This window comes from Salvelinus sp. IW2-2015, linkage group LG17 (assembly GCF_002910315.2).
Source record: "Salvelinus sp. IW2-2015 linkage group LG17, ASM291031v2, whole genome shotgun sequence".
Classification (NCBI taxonomy): domain Eukaryota; kingdom Metazoa; phylum Chordata; class Actinopteri; order Salmoniformes; family Salmonidae; genus Salvelinus; species Salvelinus sp. IW2-2015.
In genome coordinates, this window is record NC_036857.1 from 37,355,556 (window position 1) to 37,381,208 (window position 25,653).

At 41.9% G+C, this 25,653-nt stretch overlaps 1 protein-coding gene across 6 annotated transcripts; it reads left to right on the plus strand.

Moving 5' to 3' along the window:
- The first annotated feature begins 470 nt into the window (after positions 1–470).
- LOC111976705 (SUMO-conjugating enzyme UBC9-B) lies at positions 471–23,514 on the plus strand. Of its 6 annotated transcripts, none has more exons than XM_024005739.2 (8): positions 472–609; positions 4,146–4,383; positions 15,778–15,856; positions 21,319–21,402; positions 21,735–21,807; positions 21,964–22,073; positions 22,166–22,245; positions 22,537–23,514. In XM_024005739.2, the coding sequence occupies exons 3-8, from the start codon at positions 15,791–15,793 to the stop codon at positions 22,598–22,600; spliced, it is 477 nt and encodes a 158-aa protein (XP_023861507.1). In that variant the 5' UTR covers positions 472–609; positions 4,146–4,383; positions 15,778–15,790; the 3' UTR covers positions 22,601–23,514. The 6 variants fall into 6 exon arrangements, with proteins under 6 accessions (XP_023861513.1, XP_023861507.1, XP_023861508.1 ...); XM_024005740.2 differs by having other exon boundaries at positions 4,151–4,383; XM_024005741.2 differs by having other exon boundaries at positions 4,204–4,383.
- Positions 23,515–25,653: the final 2,139 nt, after the last annotated feature.

The following is a 25,653-nucleotide window of genomic DNA, read 5'->3' on the forward strand; positions in this document are numbered from 1 at the left end:
GTAGACTAAACATAAAACAAAATGTTCTCTCGAATCCATTGTTTATCAAGCGTCAATGTATGGAACTGATAAACGTAAACAAATAGCGCCCTCTGGTGTTTTTCTTTTTTAAATGCTCGTACTGCACCTTTAAATCTTTAGTGGTCTACGAAATTGCCGGTTTGAGTTTATTATTGMATTTTTGGGACTAAGTCTAAAATTATCCAATTGATATGCACATATTGCATAACTTAAATGATCGGACATAGTAATAAGGCCATCTTCATCAGCTGTCACTTACGAATGCAAATTGTGCCCAAATCAATGCAGATCACATGAACGTTGTACCCAAATCAATGCAGACCACATTATGAACGTTGTACCACTTAATTGTCAGTTATTTCAATTAACACAAACTAAAAACGTGATTATGGTACATCGATCCCTGCAGAACCCCCACTTCATTGATTCAGGCGGTTGGGAGATTGCCTATGTTACTGGTCCTGTTATTTAGCTTGGGCAGGAACGGGTGTTTTTTCAGGAGGGAAACTTCACCGGGCTTTATCCCGATTTAAACACGACTAATTCATCCAGTTAAAAAAATACGAGTCATTATAGCCATATTGAAAGGTAAGAGAATGTCGCTCGTGCCCTTACAATTTTGTATTTATGTAATACGAGGTTATATAATCTGCCAGAGTTTGCGCCATTTTCGTTAGTTGGTTGATGCGTAAATGTGCGCCAGTTTGGGAAGCCCTCGGTCCTTTGTCCTGCTCAGTCATGGGTGGTGTTATTGCACATTTGTGAGTTTCCGTTTTAAACTAAAGAAAGCGGACAAACAKAGCAACTCCTATTTATGGGCTTCAGATGATGAGAACGAGTCTCGTTGCCACAACAAGATGCGAAAAAACGACAAGTGCTCAAGCAGACTCAGTTCGCCAACCGCGCTCCACATATGGCCAGGGTAGTCGCACATGTTGTTGGCCAGTTTCTGACCTGGAATTTGCACCATGAGTAATTTATTTCGTACGTAATTTGTATCGTCGCTGGCATTACTACCAGCTAACGTGCAGTCAGCTAACGAGCAGACAGCGGACCAGATATTTTGCGCAAAAATGTTGGGAGTTTCTGGCGCAGATTAACAGCCCGGTGTTATGATGATTGCTGTGTGCTCAGTCCATGACAATATCATAGTGTCAAACCCAAAAGTGGCAAATTATCAGGAAAATCGCGTCAATTTGGCTGGATTCTGTGCAATAATTAAGTCTACTGGCTACCTGGCTGGCTCATTTTCCTGTTGAACTCATCTTCTCGAATCCGTAGGACATAAAGCAATACAGAGGTTAGATGGATATCGAGTTTGAGACATGCCATGTAGTATTTTAATATACGGTTTTCATATTAATTCAAAATCCCTGTTCTTTTTGTAAGCTTTCTCAAAAAATCTCTGAAATGTCAACGGAGAAATGAGTGTATACCAAGCTTTTTATTTTCAAAGCCTTTACATTTTAATTCAGCTCGTGTCATGCTAATTTAGCTTTTTGCGATCCGTGAAAACAACTTTTGAAGACAATGACCACAAAATGTAAAATTATCAAAAGTTATGAGAAACCTGCACCGATATGTCAACAGAGTTAGGTGCTTATGGTATTAGGTTACGAAATAACACTTTTTGGATATAATGTTGATATGTTAGAGACCACTGAACGTTTCAGAACATGAAAAATCATATTTGTCTTGGTAAAATGTATTTTTAATAACATAAGGAAGTTATATTTCATCACCATAGCGCGTTTTCACCCACCAGGCAGAGTTGGTGGACACCCTACATTTTGGATACATAACCTACAGTACACACCATGACCTTTCTAGGGAAGTCAACATGGTAGATTTGTAAGTCGCTCTRGAAAAGAGCGTCTGCTAAATGACTTAAATGTAAATGTAGATAAAATTAATAGAAGTTGCTATCTATGAATGTAAAACTCCAGTTTTTGAGGGCCACTGTTTATACATGTTTTTGTCTTTTGACTAATATAGGCTAGACTTTGTAAACCAGGTATTTACCCTTGTGTACAGGATCAAATAAAATGGTGGTGTTGATGGTGCAGCTGTAGAACTTTGAGGATCTGGGCACCCATGTCAAATCTTGTTCAGTCTCCTAAGGGAGGAAGGGTGTTGTCGTGCCTTCTTCACGACTGTCTTGGTGTGTTTGGCCCATGATAGTTTGTTGGTGATGTGAACACCAAGGAACTTGAAACTCTCAACCCGCTCCACTACAGCCTTGTGAATGGGGCCGTATTCGGCCCTCCTTTTCCTGTAGTCCACGATCAGCTCTGTTGTCTTGCTCACGTTAGAGGAGAGTTTGTTGTCCTGGCACCACACTGCCAGGTCTCTGACCTCCCTATAGGCTGTCTTGTCAGTGATCAGGCCTCCTATTGTGTCGTCAGCAAAGTTAATGGCGTTGGAGTCGTGCTTGGCCACGCAGTCGTGGCTGAACAGGGAGTACAGAAGTACACACCTCTGAGGGCCCCCCGTGTTCAGGATCAACATGGAAGATGCGTTGTTGCCTACCCTTAGCACCTAGAGGCAGCCCGTCAGGAAGTCCAGGATCCAGTTGCAGAGGGAGGTGTTTAGTCCCAGGGTCCTTAGCTTAGTGATGAGCTTTGTGGGCACTATGGTGTTGAACACTGCTGTAGGCAATGAACAGCATTCTCACATAGGTGACACATTCTCGACCGCGTCATCGGTGGATCTGTTGGGGCGTCATGCGAATTGGAGTGGGTCTAGGGTTTCCGGGATGATGGTGTTGATGTGAGCCATGACCAGCCTTTCAAAGCACTTCATGGCTACTGACGTGAGTGCTACGGGGCAGTAGTAATTTAGACAGGTTACCTTTGCTTTCTTGGGCACAGGTACTATGGTGTTCTGCTTGAAACATGTAGGTATTACAGACTCGGTCAGGGAGAGGTTGAAAATGTCAGTGAATACACTTGCCAGTTGGTCCGCGCATGTTCTGAGTACACGTCCTGGTAATCCGTCTGGCCCAGCGGTCTTGTAAATGTTTAAAGGTCTTACTCACATTGGCTATGGAGAGCGTGATCACACAGTCGTCCCGAACAGCTGGTGCTCTCATGCATGCGTCAGTGTTACTTGCCTCGAAGCAAGCATGAAGGGCATTTAGCTCGTCTGGTAGGTTCACATTACTGGGCAGCTCGTGGCTGAGTTCCTCTTTGTAGTTCGTAATAGTTTTCAAGCCCTGCCACATCAAAGTGTCAGAGCCGGTGTAGTAGGATTCAATCTTAGTCCTGTATTGCTGCTTTGCTTGTTTGATAGTTCATCTGAGGGCATAGCGGGATTTCTGATAAGCGTCCGGAATAGCTGCAGCTTGAAAGCTGCAGATCTAGCCTTAGCTCGGTGCGGATGTTGCCTGTAATCCATGGCTTCTGGTTGGGATATGTACGTACGGTCACTGGGGACGACGTCGTTGATGCACTTATTGATGAAGCCGATGACTTRGGTGGTATACTCCTCAATGCCATTGCATGAATCCCAGAACATATTCCAGTCTGTGCTAGCAAAACAGTCCTGTAGCATCTGCGTCATCTGACCACTTCCCTATTGAGCGAGTCACTGGTACTTCCTGCTTTAGTTTTTGCTTGTTAGCAGGAATCAGGAGGATATAATTATTTGTATGTGTCTCTGTGTGTGGAGTGAAGGTTGTCTAGGGCTTTTTTCCCCCTCTGGTTGCACATGTGACGTTGGTAGAAATTAGGTCAAATGGATTTGCCTGCATTAAAGTCTCCGGCCACTAGGAGTTCTGCTTCTAGATGAGCATTTTCTTGTCTGCTTATGGCTTTATGCTGGCACTAAGACCGCACTCAACGAGCAGCATCCGTTTTTGGTGGTAAATAGACGGCTACAAAAAATATAGACAGTGTGGTCTATAGTTTATCATGAGGTACTCTACCTCAGGTGAGCAATATTAGACATAGCTTACCAGCTGTTATTGACAAATGGACACACCCCCGCCCCTCATCTTACCAGACGTGGTTGTTCTGTCCTGCCGATGCAAGGAAAACCCAGCCAAATGTATATTATCTGTGTCGTCGTTCATCCACGACTCGGTGAAACATAAGATATTACAGTTTTTAATGTTCCTTTGGTAGGATAGTCTTGAACGGACATCATCCATTTTTTCCCCCGTGGTTGCACGTTGGCCAATAGAACGGATGGTAAAGGCGGGTTACCCACTCGACGAAGAATTCTAACAAGGCACCCCGATCTCCGCCCCCTGTATTTCCATCTTTTCTTCACACGAACAACGGGGATTTTGGCCTGGTCTCGGAGAAGCAGTATATCCTTCGCGTCGGACTAATTAAAGAAAAAATCTTCATCCAGTTCAAGGTGAGTAATCGCTGATCTGATATCCAGAAGCTGTGCTAACATAATTGCAAAAGGGTTTTCTAATGATCAATTAGCCTTTTTAAAATTATAAACTTGGATTAGCTAACACAATGTGCCATTGAAACACAGGAGTGATGGTTGATGATAATGGGCCTCTACGCCTATGTAGATATTCCATAAATCAGCCATTTCCAGCTACAATAGTCATTTACAACATTAACAATGTCTACACTGTATTTCTGATCAATTTGATGTTATTTTAATGGACTTTTTTTTTTTTTTTTGCTTTTCTTTAGATAACAAGTACATTTCTAAGTGACCCCAAACTTTTGAACAGTAGTGTGCGTGCAGGCATACGTTTTCTTGCCACTGTATGGTGAACCCTTTTGAATTACCTGGATTTCTGTATAAATTGGTCATCAAATTTGATCTGATCTTCATCTAAGTCACAACAATAGACGAACATAGCGTGCTTAAACTAATATCACACATTATTGTATTTTTCCTGTCTGTATTGAATACATCATTTAAAYATTCAGTGTAGGTTGGAAAAAGTATGTGAACCCCTAGGCTAATGGCTTTTCCAAAAGCTAATTGCAGTCAGGAGTCAGCTAACCTGGAGTCCAATCAATGAGACGAGATTGGAGATGTTGGTTAGAGCTGCCTTGCCCTATAAAAAACAGTTAGTTTGCTATTCACAAGAAACATTGCCTGATGTGAACCATGCCTCAAACAAAAGAGATCTCAGAAGACCTAAGATTAAGAATTGTTGACTTGCATAAAGCTGGAAAGGGTTACAAARGTATCTCTAAAAGCCATGATTTTCATCAGTCCACGGTAAGAAAAATTGTCTATAAATGGAGAAAGTTCAGCACTGWTGCTACTYTCCCTATGAGTGGCTGTCCTGCAAAGAGTGACTGCAAGAGCACAGCGCAGAATGCTCAATGAGGTTAAGAAGAATCCTAGTGTCAGCTAAAGACTTACAGAAAGCTCTGGAACATGCTAACATCTCTGTTGAAGAGTCTACAATAGGTAAAACACAAAACAAGAATGGTGTTCATGGAGGACACCACGGAAGAAGCCATTGCTTTCCAAAAAAAACATTGCTACACATCTGAAGTTTGCAAAAGTGCATCTGGATGTTCCACAGCGCTCCTGCCAAAATATTCTGTGGACAGATGAAACTACAGTTGAGTTCTTTGGATGGGACACAACACCGTGTGGAGGAAAAAAAGGCACAGCACACCAACATCAACAATTCATCCCAACTGTAAAGTATGGTGGAGGGAGCATCATGGTTTGGGGCTGCTTTGCTTCCTCAGTGTCTGGACAGCTTGCTATCATCGTTGGAAAAATGAATTCCCAAGTTTATCAAGACATTTTGCAGGAGAATGTTAGACTATCTGTCCTCCAATTGAAGCTCAACAGTTGGGTGATGCAGCAGGGCAATGGCCCAAAAGACAGAAGTAAATCAACAACCGAATGGCTTCAATAGAAAAAAAATACGCCTTCTGGAGTGGCCCAGTCAGAGTCCTGACCTCAACCCAATTTGAGATGCTGTTGCATGACCTCAAGAGCAGGTCACACCAGACATCCCAAGAATATTGCTGAACTGAAACAGTTTTGTGAAGAGGAACGGTCCAAAATTTCTCCTGACTGTTGTGCAGGTCTGATCCGCAACTACAGAAAATGTTTGGTTGAGGTTATTGCTGCCAAGGGAGGGTTAACCAGTTATTAAATCCAAGGGATCCCATAAATTCAGCAAAAAAAGAAATGTCYCTTTTTCAGGACCCTGTCTTTCAAAGATATTCGTAAAAATCCCAATAACTTCACAGATCTTCATTGTAAAGGGTTCAAACACTGTTTCCCGTGCTTGTTCAATGAACCATAAACAATTAATGAACATGCACCTGTGGAACGGTCATTAAGACACTAACAGCTAACAGACGGTAGGCAATTATGGGCACAGTTATGAAAACTTAGTAGAAAGGCCTCTTTAGTGTCCTGACTCTGAAAAACACCAAAAGAAAGATGACCAGGATCCCTGCTCATCTGCRTAAACATGTCTTAGGCATGCTGCAAGGAGGCATGAGGACTGCAGATGTGGCCAGGGCAATAAATTGCAATGTCCGTACTGTGAGACGCCTAAGACAGCGCTACAAGGCGACAGGACGGACAGCTGATCGTCCTCGCAGTGGCAGACCACGTGTGACAACACCTGCACAGGATCGGTACATCCGAACATCACACCTGTGGGACAGTTGCAGGATGACAACAACAACTGCCAGAGTTACACCAGGAACGCACAATCCCTCCATCAGTGCTCAGACTGTCCGCAATAGGCTGAGAGGCTGGACTGAGGGCTTGTAGGCCTGTTGTAAAACAGGTCCTCACCAGACATCACCGGCAACAACGTCGCCTATGGGCACAAACCCACCATCGCTGGACCAGACAAGACTGGCAATAAGTGCTCGCGGTTTTGTCTCACCAGGGGTGATGGTCGGATTCGCGTTTATCGTCGAGGGAATGAGCGTTACACCGAGGCCTGTACTCTGGAGCGGGATCGATTTGGAGGTGGAGGGTCCGTCATGGTCTGGGGCTGTGTATCACAGCATCATCGGACTGAGCTTGTTGTCATTGCAGGCAATCTCAACGCTGTGCGTTACAGGGAAAACATCCTCCTCCCTCATGTGGTACCCTTCCTGCGGGYTCATCCTGACATGACCCTCCAGCATGACAATGCCACCAGCCATACTGCTCGTTCTGTGCATGATTTCCTGCAAGACAGGAATGTCAGTGTTCTGTCATGGCCATTGAAGAGCCCGGATCTCAATCCCATTGAGCACGTCTGGGACCTGTCGGATCGGAGGGTGAGGGCTAGGGCCATTCCCCCCAGAAATGTCCGGGAACTTGCAGGTGCCTTGGTGGAAGAGTGGGGTAACATCTCACAGCAAGAACTGGCAAATCTGRTGCAGTCCATGAGGAGGAGATGCACTGCAGTACCTAATGCAGCTGGTGGCCACACCAGGTACTGGCCACACCAGGTACTGACTGCTACTTTTGATTTTGACCCCCCCCTTTGTTCAGGGACACATTATTCCATTTCTGTTAGTCACATGTCTGTGGAACTTGTTCAGTTTGTCTCAGTTGTTGAATCTTGTTATGTTCATACAAATATTTACACATGTTAAGGTTGTTTGAAAATAAATGCAGTTGACAGTGAGGACGTTTCTTTTTTTTGCTGAGTTTACATTTCCCACCCTGGACTGTAAATGTTTACACGGTGTGTTCAATAAAGACATGTTTACAAGACATGTTTAAGACACGTTTGTTATTGGTTTAAGCAGACTGTTTGTCTATTGTTGTGACCTCGATGAAGATCAGATCAAATTTTATGACCAATTTATGCAGAAATCCAGGTATTTCCAAAGGGTTCACATACTTTTTCTTGCCCCTGTTTCTTGCCCCACACACACACACAGTAGGTATTCAACTCTCTTGGGATATTTTTTATTTTGTTTCATTAAAATATATTTAACTGAGTTGTATTTTTATTTATCGTTGATCTAGACAAAACTACTCCATTATGTCAAAGTGAAAAGAGTTCTATAAATGTTGACAAAWTCATAAAAATAAACTATAATATAGTTTCATAAGTATTCACGCCCATTGTTAAGGCAAGCCTAAATTAGTTTAGGAGTATTTAGCAGAAGTCACTTAAGATAGATGGACTCACTCTGTGAAATKATATGGGTTGAGATGATTTTTGAATGACTAACCCTTTATTTGTCCCTGTGGATTTCTTCACATTTAGTTACAAWGTGGGATTACAATTGTAATTTTTTTGGTCAACAATCTACACAAAATACTTTGACAAAGTGGAAGTAAAATTTGACTTAAATCATTTTTTTATAGTTGTATTGACTCAGGGAGCGGAATACTAATGCATGTTAGAAACAACTTTGGGTAAGTGCAATGTTTGCCTTCTTTTTCCCCCCCTTAATTATTCAAGCTCTGTTGGGGTACATTGCTAGATGCCAATTTTCAAGTCTTGCCATAGATTTTCAAGCAGATTTAAGTCAACTTTAACTTGGCTGCTCAGGAACATTCACTGTCTTCTTGGTACGCAACTCAATGTACATTTTGGCCTTGTGTTGTAGGTTATGTCCTGCTGAAATGTGCATTTCCTCTCCCAGTCTCTGGTGTAAAGCAGGCTTTCGTCTAGGATTTTGCCTATGCGTAGCTCATCCCGTTTTATTTTTATCCTGAAACTCCCCAGTCTTTGCCTTTTGTCAAGCATACCCTGATGCAGTAACCACCATGCTTAAAAAGGAGGCAGTTAGTGTTGTTGGATTTGACCCAACCATGAGTAAGGCTTTGCATTTAGGCCGAAAGGTGTATTACTTTAACATTGGAGTATTTTATGTAGATTGTTGAAAAAATGTAAAAATAAATCCATTTTAATCTAACTTTTGTAACACATTCAAATGTGAATAAATCCGAGAGGTCTGAATACTTTTGTAAGGTCTCTGTCAAGTGTTGAATATTAAGCACAGATTCGATTACAAAGACCAGAGCTTTTCGAAAGCTTTAAAGATGGGCAGTGATTGGTAGGTGGTTAACGATAACAAATCAGACAATGAATATATCTCTCTCTCAAGTTAATAATTATGTTGTGGATGATGTATTAAACCACCCAGAAACGTAATACTGGGGRAAAAAACACTTTTTGTCCTAAATGCCTTATGTTTGGGCCAAACACATCCAGGGTTTCTGTTAGGACAATGTGGGGCAGGACATTTGACCGGCAACATTTCATTTCATTGGCTCATTCATCCCCCCTCCTCTCCCCTGTAACTATTCCCCAGGTCGTTGCTGCAAATGAGAACGTGTTCTCAGTCAACTTACCTGGTAAAATAACGGTAAAATAAATAAATAAATAAATTTACTGGATCCATATGCATTGGGGAATGACTGAGATCGCATTTAGAATATGGTAATTCATATTAACAGAACATGCAAGTTGAGGATGCAACAATGTGCGGTCCTTCTTACTTTGAACTTTTAGAATAACTTTCCATTTACTTTTCCTCAGCCAACCACACGAGTAACAAACAGCAAAATCACTAGCCTATGTCAATCTACTGTAGTAGAATAGTTTAGGCTACCTATTCTATTGATCAGCTTGTCGAAAAATAAATAGCCTATTCCAAACACTCTGGGACAGTTGTGGGATGATGAGTCCCAAATTCATACAATCAGTAGGCCTAGGCTACATGAAACTAAACGGTTTACAAGCAAATTAGTCTGATGCAACAGATCAAAAATATTTAGCTTAATGTAGCTAAACATTATAAGCACTGCAATGTGCACATGGGAGTAGACTACACACGAATGTTTATTCCATAATGCAATTAGCGGGAAAATACCGTTGGCAAAAGGGGACTGCACATGCGTTTCATGTGACCGATGAAAATATCTGTCAGAAATATAGGAAGAGAGATCTAATAGGCTACTTTGAAGCAAGGTAAGACATGCCTCGTTTATTGAAATGTTTTTTTTTTAAGTATATGATTTCAAAAGTCTGCCTTGTGTTGCCATTAGATGCAGCATTCAAAACAACTCAGGAAATCTCAGACTTCTTCAGTGCATTCAAGACAACTCGGGAACTGGGGGGGGGGGACTTGCTCCGACTGGGGGGGAAATGGTTTTGAACGAACGGTCATCCAACTCAAACCCCAACTTTCGGACCTAAAGATTACTGATGTCATGATTTGACCCAGTTGTCTTAAACACCAAGATTCTGCAGCTCTTGCGCTGTCTGACAGATTTTTCACTCAAAGATGCATAATGAATATACTGTACACACGTGCCAATTTAATTCCACAGAATTATGCAAATGAACCCATAGACGAGGATCATCAACTAGATTCACCCGCGGGCCGTTTTTATATATAATATTTATTTACATTCTTGAGCCGATGGTCGGGGGGGCTGAAACATAATTGCGCAATAAGACCCGAGGGCGTGTGGTATATATTCAGAGGTGGAAACTGCCGGGAATATATGGGAATTAATGGGAATACAGTTCAAGTTGGAAGTTTACAGACACCTTAGTCAAATACATTTAAACTCAGTTTTTCACAATTTCTGACATTTCATCCTAAAAATTTAAAAAAAAATCCCTGTCTTAGGTCAGTTAGGATCACCACTTTATTTTAAGAATGTGAAATGTCAGCATAATAGTAGACAATTATTTCAGCTTTTATTTCTTTCATCACATTCCCAGTGGGTCAGAAGGTTACATACACTCAATTAGTATTCGGTAGCGTTGCCTTTAAATTGCTTAACTTGGGTCAAACGTTTCGGGGAGCCTTCCACAAGCTTCCAACAATAAGTTGGGTGAATTTTGGCCCGTTCCTTCTSACAGAGCTGGTGTAACTGAGTCAGGTTTGTAGGCCTCCTTGCTCGCACACTCTTTTTCAGTTCTGCCTACAAATCTTCTATGGGATTGATGGCCACTCCAATACCTTGACTTTGTTGTCTTTAAGCCATTTTGCCACAACTTTGGAAGTATGCTTGGGGTCATTGTCCATTTGGAAGACCCATTTGTGACCAAGCTTTAACTTCCTGGCTGATGTCTTGAGATGTGGCTTCAATATATTCACATAATTTTCCTACCTCATGAKGCCATCTATTTTGTGAAGTGCACCAGTCCCTCCTGCAGCAAAGCACCCCCACAACATGATGCTGCCATTCCCATGCTTCACGGTTGGGATGGTGTTCTTCGGCTTGCAAGCMTCCCCCTTTTTCCTACAAACATAACGATAGTCATTATGGCTAAACAGTTCTATCTTACTTTCATCAGACCAGAGGACATTTCTCCAAAAAGTACAATCTTTGTCCCAATGTGCAGTTGCAAACCGTAGTCTGGCTTTTTTATGGAGGTTTTGGAGCAGTGGTTTCTTCCTTGCTGAGCGGCCTTTCAGGTGATGTTGATATAGGACATGTTTTACTATGGATATAGTTCGTTTTTGTACCGGTTTCCTCCAGCATCTTCACAAGGTCCTTTGCTGTTGTTCTRRGATTGATTTGCACTTTTYGCACCAAAATACGTTCATCTCTAGGGGACAGAACATGTCTCCTTCCTGAGCGGTATGACGGCTGCGTGGTCCCATGGTGTTTATACTTGCGTAATATTGTTTGTACAGATGAACGTGGTACCTTCAGGCGTTTGGAAATTGCTCCCAAGGATGAACCAGACTTGTGGAGGTCTACAATTGTTTTCATGAGGTCTTGGCTGATTTCTTTTCATTTTCCCATGATGTCAAGCAAAGAGGCACTGAGTTTGAAGGTAGGCCTTGAAATACATCCACAGGTTACACCTCCAATTGACTCAAATGATGTCAATTAGCCTATCAGAAGCTTCTAAAGGCATTACATAATTTTCTATAATTTTCCAGGCTGTTTAAAGGCACAGTCAACTTAGTGTATGTAAACGTCTGACCCACTGGAATTGTGATTAAGTGAAACAATCTGTCTGTAAACAATTTTAAGAAAAATTACTTGTCATGCACAAAGTAGATGTCCTAACCGACTTGCCAAAACTATAGTTTGTTAACAAGAAATTTTGTGGAGTGGTTGAAATAATGAGTTTTAATGACTCCAACCTAAGTGTATGTACATTTCTGACTTCAACAGTATATGGGAATTAATGGAAATATATGAATATTAATACCATTTAAATGTAGATGTTTTTTGCATTGGATATATTTACAATATCATATRGAGACAAAAACATAAACCTTTTACCTTATCATAAGTAGACATAATTGCAAATGATTAAATCAATAGGAAGAAAAAAACGATTTGGCTACGAATTGAACTTTAATTRAATGAGTTGACTCTTCACATGGGATGATTTGACTGAACAACAAAAAGGAATGATCCCCAATGATCCATCGCATCTCCTAAAAACATTTTCAACTTACATCTGTGAAATGATAGTCTACAAACTAAAGCTTTGGTTGTCTTCCTCTCAGGCTTCCRTGTCTTCTCCCTGGACCTCCTYAATGTCCACCTCTTGAACATCAGACTCTGAGGCCTCATCTTCACTGTCACTTTTCAACCTTGTTGAGGATGGCTCGTTGTCAGGCTCAAAAAGTCTCAAATTTGCCCAGATGGCCACCAATTTTTCAACCCTTGTATTGGTCAGCCTGGTGTGTTCTCAAACAAGGACCAGTTGCRCTCTGAGGKGGCTGATGTTGGTGGGATTTGGAGGATGATGGAGGCAACAGCGGAATGAGCCTCAGATCCACAAAGTCCCTTCCACCAGGTGGCTGATGAGCTATGTTGGCACGACTGCCCATATTGCATCTCCATCCCAAAGCCCTTGCTTGAAAGTGTACTTTGCCAGACTGCCAAGAACCTTACCCTCATCCAGGCCAAGGTGGCGAGACACAATAGTGATGACACCATAGGCCTTGTTGATCTCTGTATGGGCTTCAGGCAGACGTCGTCATTCTTTTTGAGGTATTTCAGAACTGCAGTTTTCTCAGTTTGGCGCAACAGTGAAGTGGGCAGGGCAGTATGGATTTCTCCTCTTGTATCTGCAAGCAGAGTTTGAACATCAGACAAGATGGCATTATCTCCCTCAATCCATGCAATGGCTACTGCTATAGGTTTCTGGCTGCTTACCACTCTCCCAAAATACATCATCCAGGAGGATCCTCTTGATGGGGCTGTCCATATCGGCAGACTGTGATATGGCCATTTCTTGGAGAGACTCGTTCCCCTCCAGGAGACTCAAACATGACGACAACACCACCACAACGGGTGTTGCTGGGCAGCTTCAATGTGTTGCTCTTCTTCTCACTTTGCTTGGTGAGGTAGATTACTGCTATAACTTGATGACCCTTCACATACCTAACCATTTCCTTGGCTCTCTTGTAGAGTTTATCCATTGTTTTCAGTGCCACGTCCTTGAGGAGCAGATTCAATGCATGAGCAGCACAGCCAATTGGTGTGATGTGAGGGTTAGATTCCTCCACTTTTGACCAAGCAGCCATCATGTTCGCAGCATTGTCTGTCATCAGTACAAATACCTTCTGTGGTCCAAGGTCATTGACTGCCTTCAGCTCATCTGCAATGTAGACTGGTGTGTCTGATGTCCCTTGTGTCTGTGCTCTTGTAGAATACTGGTTAAGGGGTGGAGATGATGTAGTTAATTATTCCTTGCCCAGGAACATTTGACCACCCATCAGAGATGATTGCAATACAGTCTGCTTTCTCAATGATTTGCTTGACCTTCACTTGAACTCTGCATCCAGCAAATGAGTAGATGTCTGGTTAGAGGGGTGTATGCTGGGCGAAGAATATTCAGAAATCTCTTCCAATACACATTGCCTGTGAGCATCATCGTTGAACCAGTTGCATACACAGCTCGAGCAAGACATTCATCAATATTTCTCTGACTAAGTTCCTCCATTGAGTCAAAAAAACTTCTGATTYCAGGAGGACTATGAGCTGTTGCTATCGATAAGGTGTCTGATACATTTGTTTCACCTTGAATAGAAGTAGAGGGACTTTTGTCAGAGGTTGCTTGTTGAGAACGCAATGCACTTGGCCAGATRATTCTGCACCTCTGTTGCTTTCTTCACATGTGATTTGGCACAGTATTTGCAAATGTACACAGCTTTTCCTTCTACATTAGCTGCAGTGAAATGTCTCCACACATCAGATAGTGGCCGTGGCATTTTCCTGTAAAGATTAGGAAAAAATGAGTAAAAAAACAACATACAATTCCATGTACCGATAAATAGTTAAGCAGTTAGATTAAACAACTCCTTTGTATGATACATGTTTTCAAATGAAACATGTATGGAAACAGGTGAATTTACACTCCTCAGTTCGGAGACTCAAGCAAGCTAAAACCCACATGGTAGAAAAAACTAACTAGCAGAAATTGTTAACAAATTAGAAATGATTTAAACACACTTTGCTGTAGGCTACTATTTACTAATTAACAAAAAATGATGTATGTCATATAAAATATATTCACCCCACCCAGTATTGTAATCAAAACTTACCAGAAAGCATGAAGCCCTTGGCTCAGACAGTGTGGGCTCAATAGCATCTCATTAGTGTGTAAGATCTTGAGAATCTGCTGTACATGTGATGGAAGAATGCACTGTGTATGCAGGTTGCAAATCCATTGAATTGGGGATAGTTTAACCAAAATATGCCACGACCTAGAATGTCCTTATGTGCATCCCACAAAAAAGGTTCACTGTTATAAGCTAACTTCTTTTAAATGAATTTGAGGAATTTTCCTTAATTCCCGGGCTTAACATGCCATGGAAAATTTCAGAAAAAAATCTGGAAAGTTTCAGGAAAGTTTCCGACCCTTTGCAACTCTATTGGCCATATATCACAAACCTCTGAGGTACCTTATTGTTATTATAATCGGAATTAGTGCAGTCAATTCATGTTTTGTCATACCTGTGGTATATACGGTCTGATATACCATGGCTGTCAGCCAATCATCATTCAGGGCTCGAACCACCCAGTTTATAATTACAAACAATTTATAGACTGCAAAACGCCAAGCAGATATTTTTGACTAAAACATAATCATTTCAAACTTTGCTTACATTTGTATGCGATCACGTCTCTCTCTGTGTGGGAATGGTTGGGAATAAAAGCTAACATTACCAAGAACACAGTGAATGTTCCTGAAACGTGCTTGAACAATTTTGAAAAGAATGATGAGCAAATATTGCACAATTCAGGTGTGCAAAGCTCTTAAGGTGTTCGCATGCTTCCCAGCCGAAACAGTTCGGAAGAGTTTGTGCATATATTATGACTACATTTTGATGTTTTTGTTCAAACACGTTTAACATCTTAGTTAATGTCAAATTAGGCGACTAAGATCTCGGCAAAAACGTCAATTAATGACAGATTTCTTGAGTTATCTTAGTAATTTTTTATAAAAAAATGTTGTTAGCGTATACTGGCTATGGCGTCTCAAAGTGGACAAACAGTACAATTGGCGCTTTTTCCCCCCCCCCCGAAGGTCTTAAGGGAGTATAAAAGCACATTTGTTCGGTTCTCGGCTAGGCTCCATCCGAACTGAAGCATGCTGTCCCCTTTAGACTTATCCATGAACTGACAGCTGTAATCGCTGCCAAAGGTGYTTCTAACATGTATTGACTCAGGGTGAATACTTATCTTATCTGTTTGTTTTTTTATCTTTAAAACATTTAAAGTTTTCTTCCACTTTGGCATTGGAGTATTTTGTGTAGGTTGACAAAATGATACATTTAACCTAATTTCTTAGATTTAGTATTTACATGTCTTTGAAAGCACACTTGTTTGTTACTTCTGCTGTTTCAGGAGCCCACCAGTCATGTCTGGCATTGCATTGAGCCGGCTTGCTCAGGAGCGCAAAGCGTGGCGGAAAGACCACCCATTCGTGAGTATTTATGCCAGTCAAGCATCACATTTTCAGTGTGTAGTTCTGGACCAGGGGTGTCGAACATACAGCCCACATCCAGCACGCAAAGGGGGTCCAATCCGGTCCACAGGTGTGGTTTGAGTAAAAAAAATATATACATATCCACTGAGTGTATAAAACATTAAGACCACCTTCCTAATATTGTGTTTCACCCCCTTTGCCCTCAGAACAGCTTCAATTAGTCGGGACTGGAATCTGCAAGGTGTCAACCATGCCCATGTTGACTCCAATGCTTTCCACAGTTGTCAAGTTAGCTGGATGTCCTTTGGGTGGTGGACCATTTTTGATGCACACGGGAAACTGTTGAGCGTGGAAAAACCCAGCAGCATTGCCGTTCTTGACACAAACYGGTGCGCATGGCACCTACGACCATACCTCGTTCAAAGGCACTTAAATATGTTGTCTTGCCCATTCACCCTCTGAATGGCACACATACACAACCCATGTCTCAAACCCTTTAACCTGTCTCTGCCCCTTCATCTAAACTGTTTGAAATGGATTTAGCAAGTGACATCAATTAGGGATCATAGCTTTCACCTGGTCAGTATGTCATGGAAAAAGCAGGTGTTCCTAATGTTTTTTTTTACACTCTGTGTGTATACATGCATGCATACATACATAAACAGTGCATTCGGAAGTATTCAGACACCTTGACTTTTTCCACATTTTGTCACATTACAGCCTTATTCTAAAATTCATTAAATAAATAAAAAAATCCTCCTCAATCTACACACAATACCCCATAATGACAAAGTAGAGGGGGGGGGTGTATCTTACGAGTGACTTATTAGCTTGGTATAACTCTGAAGTGCTTACATACATAAACAGTGTAACCACGAGCACAACCGTTCCTTGATTTTAACTGGCGGCTTTATTCTGTAGATTTAGTCAGAATTATCACCTTCCGTGAGAACTATAAAGTAAATGAAAATACAGTTAAGCTTAAGCTCAGGTCCATCCTGTTTCCATTGATCATCCTCGATGTTTCTACAACTTGATTGTCCACCTGTGGGWAATGAGGTTGATTGGACATGATTTGGAAAGGCACACATCTTTCTAGATAAGGTCCCACAGTTGACAGTGCATGTCAGAGCAAAAACCAAGCCATGAGGTTGAATGAATTATCCAAAGASCTCCGAGACAGGATTGTGTTGAGGCACAGATCTGGGGAAGGGTACCAAAACATTTCTACAGCATTGAAGGTCCCCAAGAACACAGTGGCCTCAATCATTCTTAAATGGAAGGCGTTTGGAACCACCAAGACTTCCTAGAGCTGGCTGCCCGTCCAAACTGAGCAATCGGGGAAGAAGGGCCTTGGTCTGGGACGTGATCAAGAACCCGATGGTCACTCTGACTGAGCTCCAGAATTCAACTGTGGAGATGGGAGAACCTTCCAGAAAGACAACCACCTCACAGCACTCAGCACCAGACGGAAGCCACTCCTCACATGACAGCCCGCTTGGAGTTTGCCAAAAGGCACCTAAAGACTCTCAGACCAGTCGAAACAAGATTCTCTGGTCTGATGAAACCAAGCTAGAACTCTTTTGCCTGAAGGCCAAGCATCACATCTGGAGGAAACCTGGCACCATCAGTGAAGCGTGGTGGTGGGATCATCGTGCTGTGGGGATGTTTTTCTGCAGCAGGGACTGGGAGACTAGTCAGGATCAAGGGAAAGATGAACGGTGCAAAGTACAGAGATCCGTGATGAAAAACTGCTCCAGAATGCTCAGGACCAGACTTGGGCGAAGGTTCACCTTCCAACAGGACAACGATCCTACGCACACAACCAAGACAAAGTAGGAGTGGCTTCGGGACAAGTCTCTGAATGTCCTTGAGTGGCCCAGCCAGAGCCTGAACTTGAACCCAATCGAACATCTCTGGAGAGACCTGAAATAGCTGTGCAGCGACATCCAACCTGACAGAGCTTGAGAGGATCTGCAGAAAAGAATGGGAGAAACTCCCCAAATAGAGGTGTGCCAAGCTTATAGCGTCATACCCAAGAAGACTTGAGGCTGTAATTGCTGCCAAAGGTGAGTAAATTGTCTGAATACTTATGTAAATGTGATATTTCAGTTCTATTTATATTTTGCTAAAAAAACAAACCTGTTTTTCATATTTCAGTTCTATTTATATTTTGCTAAAAATTTTGTGTGTAGATCTGGGGGGAGCTATTTAATCAATTTTAGAAGAAGAATGTAACTAGGGATTYACAATGTATCGGTGATCATATCGTAATCGGACGATATTAGCTAAAAATGCCAGCATCGGCCCGATGTCTAGTTTAACGCCGATGTGCAAAACCGATGTCAAAGCTGACGTGCATACCTATATAACGTTTGCAGATGATGCCACGAAAAATACAGCGCTACACAGAACAAAAGCAGAAAAACACTAAGCGCACTTCCAACTAAACATGTTCAAGTTGAGCAATCATTTGAAAGAGTAAGACATTTTCAGCAAGACAACTCAAAGGCGAAATCCATTAATGCCAAGGTAATGGAATTCATTGCCCTTAACAATCAATCATTCTCTGTCGTGGACGATGTTGGCTTTCGCCGACTGGTCAAGCACTAGTACACACTACCAATTAGGCGCTATTTTTCAGATGTTGCCCTACCGGAGTTACACAGTATTGTTGAAATGCACATCCATGAGTTACTTGCTATGGGCGTCACTGCTATTAGCTTCACGGCTGACATTTGGGCCAGCAATGTCAGCCCCATCAGCTTGCTGAATCTGACAGTACAGTTGGTCGATGAGGATTTCGTACTGAGGAAAGCATGCTCAAGAATGTGCTGGTTCTCATACCGCTGCTGCCATTTTCAATGGCATTTGAGAACATGTTTGAAACTTGGAAACATGAACACATTCCTAGCGCCATTCGAACATCTGACTCGAGAAATAAGCTAATCAACTGCGTCTGCAGTAGACGTGATACCCCCTGTCATGGCATTGAAACGCCTGTTCAACAAAACCCCACGGCCTGTGTCTGCAGTTAACTTACAAAGTACTCGAGGCTGTGAACAAGCGATTCAGTGGCATTCTCTCTTTACTGTGTCGCCACCATGCTAGGTACAAGGACCGCTACTTCGGTGCAGACAAACAGGATTTACGTGAAATGTTACAGACACAGCTGGAMAAGATGGAAATGGACACAGTGACAGTGCGCACCGAAGAAGAGGCCACGGACAGACAAAGCTGAAACTTCACAACTTGACATGTATGTTGAAATACTGGTTGAGAATGAAACGACTGAACAACGAAACAGAACAGCAAGTAAGCGGCTGTTCTGTATTGAGTGGTTAACTTCTTATGGCTTGGGGGCAGTATTTCGACGTCTGGATGAGAAGCGTGCCCAAAGTAAACTGCYTGTTACTCAGGCCCAGAAGCTAGGATATGCATATAATTGGTAGATGTGGATAGAAAACACTCTAGTTTCCAAAACTGTTCAAATAATGTCTGTGATTATAACAGAACTGATATGGCAGGCGAAAACCTGAGGAAAATCCATCCAGGAAGTGGGATTTTTTTTGATGTGGGTATTTTCAATTGAATGCCTATACAGTATCTAATGGGTTAGGACCCAGATTGCAGTTCCTATGGCTTCCACTAGATGTCAACAGTCTTTAGACCATTGTTTCAGGCTTGCTTTCTGAAAAATGAAGAAGAATGAGACCTTTTTGTCAGTGGACTGAGGAAGAATGCAGAGCTGGTTTGCGCGCATGACCGATTGCGCACCCTTCKTTGTTTTTCCTTTCTATTGAATATGCTATTGTCCAGTTGAAATATTATCGATTATTTAGACAATTGACAACCTGAGGATTAATTMTAAACATCGTTTGACATGTTTCGATGAACTTTACCGGTACTATTAGGATGTATTCGTCTGCATGGTTTGACCGCCTTGGAGCCAGTGGATTACTGAACAAAACGCGCCAACAAAACTGAGTTTTTGGGATATAAAGAGGGACTTTATCGAACATAACAAACATTTATTGTGTTGCTGGGACTCTTGTGACTGCAACCATATGAAGATCTTCAAAGGTAAGTGATTAATTTTATCGCTATTTCTGACTTTTGTAATTCCTTTACTTGGTTGTAAAATGTTTGTATGCTTTTGTAAGCGGGGCACTGTCCTCAGATAATCGCATGGTATGCTTTCGCCGTAAAGCCTTTCTGAAATCTGACAAAGCGGCTGGATTAACAAGAAGTTAATCTTTAAGCCGATGTATAACGCTTGTATTTTTTATGAATGTTTATGACAATTTCTGTATTTTTAAGCAATTTCACCGGATGTTGTCGAGGTGGGTCGCTAGCGGAACGCCTGCGCCAGAAAGGTTAACCAAGAAACAGGTCCTCCTATAGGCTTAATTTCGAGTTATTTATGCAATTGTAGTTGTGATAAAAACATTGGGCTATATGTTTAGATTTATTTGTATTTTCTTTACCCCCTTTTTCTCCCCAATTTCGTGATTACGACATTGTGTTTTCGCTGCAACTCCCCAACGGGCTCGGAACACGAGAGTGGAGTCATGCGTCCTCCGAAACATGACCCGCCAAACCGCGCTTCTTAACACCTGCTTGCTCAACCCGGAAGCCAGCTTCACCAATGTGTCGGAGGAAACACTGTTCAACTGACGACCAAAGTCAGCTTACAGGCACCTGGTCCCCCACAAGGAGTTGCTAGAGCGTGATGAGCCAATTTAAGCCTCCCCGGCCAACCCTCCCCTAACCCGGACAATGCTGAGCCAATTGTGCGCCACCCTATGGGACTCTCGGTCACGGTCGGTATCAAACCCCAGGCTATAGGGATGCTGCAACACTGCAATGCAGTGCTTTAGACTGCTGTGCCACTCGGGAGGCACTTTTTAAAAATATTTTTTATCATAAAATAAATAAATTTTAAGGCTGCATGATGCGACTAATGATTTGAAAAAAGTTGCATGAAAGGCATGAGCTCTGCTTTGTTTCTTGTGCAGGCTGCACACACTTCATCAGTATCTCATTCACATTTTGACAAGCACTTGATAATATTCTCACCAGGCCTCTAATTTTTTGTGGCCAAAGGGTTACCATGACTAAACGGTGACGTGGAATGACTCGTGACCGGCGGTGTGGCGAGTAATATAGTCGCCGAAACAGCCCTATGTCCAACCGGCCTCGCAACCGCAGACCACGTGTATGGCGTCGTGTGGGTGAGCAGTTTGCTGACGTCAACGTTGTAAACAGAGTGCCCCGTGGTGGAGTTATGGAATGGGCAGGCATAAGCTACGGACAACGAACACAATTGCGTCTTATTGATGGCCTTTTGAATGCTCAGAGATACTGTGACGAGATCCTGAGGCCCATTGTTGTGGCATTTATCCACTGCCATCACCTCATGTTTCAGCATTTTACTGATTGATGGACCTCTTTCTCAGGGCTTTGTGGCTGTGCCGACGAAAAACCCAGATGGAACGATGAACTTGATGAACTGGGAATGTGCTATTCCTGGGAAGAAGGGGGTAAGTACAGCCAATTCTCTACACATGCAGTTAAAAATAGTCATTGTTTATAGCACTCCATATGTGCATAGTTGGTAGTAGATCATTGAGAGGAAATGTTTTGCACCTGCATTATGTAGTAGTTTCATACACCAACACTRAAAAGTGGATATCTTGTATGAAACCAAAGATTGCTAGGATGGGTCATGGCTCATCCTTGACCCTAACATAGTTTGCAAGCGTTTGTGATCCATTATTAAATAATAATTTATTCTTAACCGACTTGCCTAGTTAAATAAAAGTTAAATTAAAATTTAAAAAAAAAAAAATAAACGCTTATGACTCATCCCCAGACCCCATGGGAAGGAGGCTTGTTCAAACTGCGGATGCTGTTCAAGGATGACTATCCTTCCTCGCCCCCAAAGTGTAAGTTCTTTTTTTATTTTATTTTTTTTCTCGGAATTTCAGGTTAAATTGGTGATCACAAAGGTAGGAAGGATGTGTTGGAACAGGACTTAGAACTTCTCATGACCTCTTTTCCCCATAATGATTTCCTCTTGTTTTTCCCCCCCAATTTGTTAGGTAAATTTGAGCCTCCACTCTTCCATCCTAACGTATATCCGTCAGGCACAGTATGCCTATCCATTCTAGAGGAAGACAAGGACTGGCGACCAGCCATCACCATCAAGCAGGTTAGGAAATCCTGGTGATTGACTTAGCCATTTGGTGCCCATAGTTTGTATGCCCAACTAACGTGATCTTTATGTATTGTCATATCTTACAGATCCTATTAGGAATACAGGAACTCTTAAATGAGCCCAATATCCAGGATCCAGCCCAAGCAGAGGCATACACAATTTACTGGTGAGTCCTGCTAGTATCAAATCAAATTTTTATTTGTCACATGTGCCGAATACAACAGGTGTAGACCTTACAGTGAAATGCTTACTTACAAGCCCTAACCAACAATGTAGTTTTTTTTTTTAAATACCTCCAAAAATAATAAGAAATAAAAGTAACAATTAATTAAAGCGCAGCATTAAAATCGAGGGAATTTCTTCCAGTTTGCAGTCTTGTTTTTGGATAGGGATATGGTGGATGTAATACTATATTTCGATCATTCAGTTGTTTTACTAAACCCCTCTTTTTTTCCAGCCAAAACAGAGTAGAATATGAAAAAAGAGTTCGAGCACAGGCCAAAAAATTCTCCCCTTCATAAGGGTGAAGATAGTCCGGCTTCGGCAGAAGGAATGGATCAAACGTGGATCACCGCCCTTGTTTCTCTATGAATGTGCCCCTCTCACATCAGGACTCGCTTATAAGGACTTCTATTTAAAACTCTTGACAGGCATTCTGTGCCATCTTCTACTCTGACCTACCCCCCCTTTTTTTAACTGCTGGGCTGGTGTGTGGCGGGTGCTAGGAGGAAATGGGTGCCGTAGCACCCCGGCCGCTTCCTTTTAGCTGTATTACTTGTCTTATGATGCGAGGGACACGGCAAAGTACCGGTTTCACCATCAACTCAAAAATAACCCGATCTTCATCCTCTTTAGAGGAAGAGAACGTCTTGGTTGTCTTTAGTTTTTTTGTTGTWTTTTTTTCTCTCAAAGATGGTCTATTCCTTAAACCCCTCCCCTCTCATATTTCCATGATTTTAATTATGTAAAATGTGCTAATTTCTTAGTTGTCAGTCTTTCAACTGCTGTATAATGAATGGCACTTTTATACTGTCATCTCACAATTGTCTCTAGTTTGCTCTGTCTGATTCTCTTATGCAGGTTGTCTATTCAGCATGCTGTAATATAAGATAATCTGCTGTCTTTTTGTTATTTGGAGTGTTTGCTTTGAAAAAAGAAAATGGCCACATTGACTCGCAAGGCAAATAGGCTTACGTCTGTATCAGTCTTTATGTTTATATGGTGCTTTGTTCATGTATGTTTTAGAGTAAATAAACTGTTTCTATAAAGCCATTGTTACTGTCTCGAGCAGTAAAACTAGTGGTTAACAAATGTTGGCATAGAAATGTTATAATAGCTATAGCTGACACCCCCATGAAACTCTATTTAAGACACTTTCTATATACCATATTTTGTACAAATAGTATATTAAAACATGTTTGTTTGCACATCATGATACAGAGTAAGACCGCACGCTTTATCAACTGGCAAGACATTTGAGTTCCATCTTATTGAGAGTGAAGAAGAAAAACAATGGTCATAATAAAGAATATTTGCCCCTTATTTACAAAAAAAACTAACATTTTAAAACCAATTTAAGGATATTATTCCATATGAGTAAGAAGTAATAACTTTCTGTAGATGAAGCGCAAATGCGGATTATTTACAATACGTTTTCCAGCCTCATATGTTAGAATGGAAGTCGGGCACAATATGCCTATCCATTCTAGGGGACAACAATTCTAAATCTGTTTTCACTTTGTCATTTTGGGGTGTTGTGTGTGGATTGAGGAAATTGTTTTATTTTAATACATTTTAGAATAAGGCTGTAACGTAACAAGTGTGGAAAAAGTCAAGGTCTGAATACTTTCCGACTGCACTGTATACATGATCCAGGATGGCCCCAAAGACGACCTGTCTAACCCAGCATCTGATGCACTTGTCTTGGGAATTTCTTATGCCTCGTTTCTGGGGCACTGCTCCTGGCTTACAGATGGCCCACCGGAGAGTGTGTCTGAGGCAGTGTCTAGACTTGACAGTTCATGCAAGCTTTTGCATTCTGATCATGGAATTACGGACACGTCATGAAAATACACCTACATTTTAAATGTCTACCATGTGACGTGCGACTTCTGCTATCAAACTGTGAAGATCGCATTGAAACGACCGGTCTAGACACACAAGTCGCATTGTGGTTGGATTGTGTTCAGATCTGGCTGATAACTTCAGGAGGTGGTCATTGTGTGCGGATTGTTCCTTAAGACAATTAAGGCAAGGGCCGTTTGTCATCTCCCGCGTTGGGTAGTGGTCGCTGTCGGCGGTTCTGAAACGCATCAGTGCGCTGTTGAACCGGCACCTTTTCCTAGACCATGTTGCTATGTGCCTAATAGCAAAGTTAACCAGCAAATTGGTGTTGAGAACAAGATGACAAACGGCCCTTGCCTTAATTGTCTTAAGAAAAGTGAGGAGAGGGGAAACCCCAACTTAATTAGGTCTATAATCAATAGCCTAACTATTAACTGTGCCTGGCTTTATAAATCATCTCTGTATGTATGTACAGTTGAAGTCGGAAGTTTACATACAACTTAGCCAAATACATTTTAACTCAGTTTTTCACAATTCCTGACATTTCATCCTAGTAATAATTCCCTGTTTTAGGTCAGTTAGGATCACCACTTTATTTAAAAAATGTGAAATGTCAGAATAATAGTTGAGAGAATGATTGATTGATTTTTCAGCTTTTATTTCTTACATTCCCAGTGGGTCAGAAGTTTACATACACTCAATTAGTATTTGGTAGCATTGCCTTTAAATTGCTTAACTTGGGTCAAACGTTTCAGGTAGCCTTCCACAAGCTTCCCACAATAAGTTGGGTGAATTTTGGCCCATTCCTCCTGACAGAGCTGGTGTAACTGAGTCAGGTTTGTAGGCCTCCTTGCTCACACACGCTTTTTCAGTTCTGCCTACAAATGTTCTATGGGCTTGAGGTCAAGGCTTTGTGATGGCCACTCTAATACCTTGACTTTATTGGCCTAAAGCCATTTTGCCACAACTTTGGAAGTATGCTTGGGGTCATTGTCCATTTGGAAGACCCATTTGCGACCAAGCTTTAACTTCCTGACTGATGTCTTGAGATGTTGCTTCTATATATCCACAGAATTTCCCCCCCTCATGAGGCCATCTATTTTGTGAAGTACACCAGTCCCTCCTGCAGCAAAGCACCCCCACAACATGATGCTGCCACCCCCGTGCTTCATGGTGGGAATGGTGTTCTTCGGCTTGCAAGCATCCCCCTTTTTCCTCCAAACATAACGATGGTCATTATGGCCAAACCGTTCTTTTTTTTGTTGCATCAGACCAGAGGACATTTCTCCAAAAAGTACGATCTTTGTCCCCAAGTGCAGTTGTAAACCGTAGTCTGGCCTTTTTATGGAGGTTTTGGAGCAGTGGCTTCTTCCTTGCTGTGCGGCCTTTCAGGTTTTGTCGATATAGGGCTCGTTTTACTGTGGATATAGATACCTTTGTACCTGTTTCCACCAGCATCTTCACAAGGTCCTTTGCTGTTGTTCTGAGATTGATTTGCACTTTTTGCACC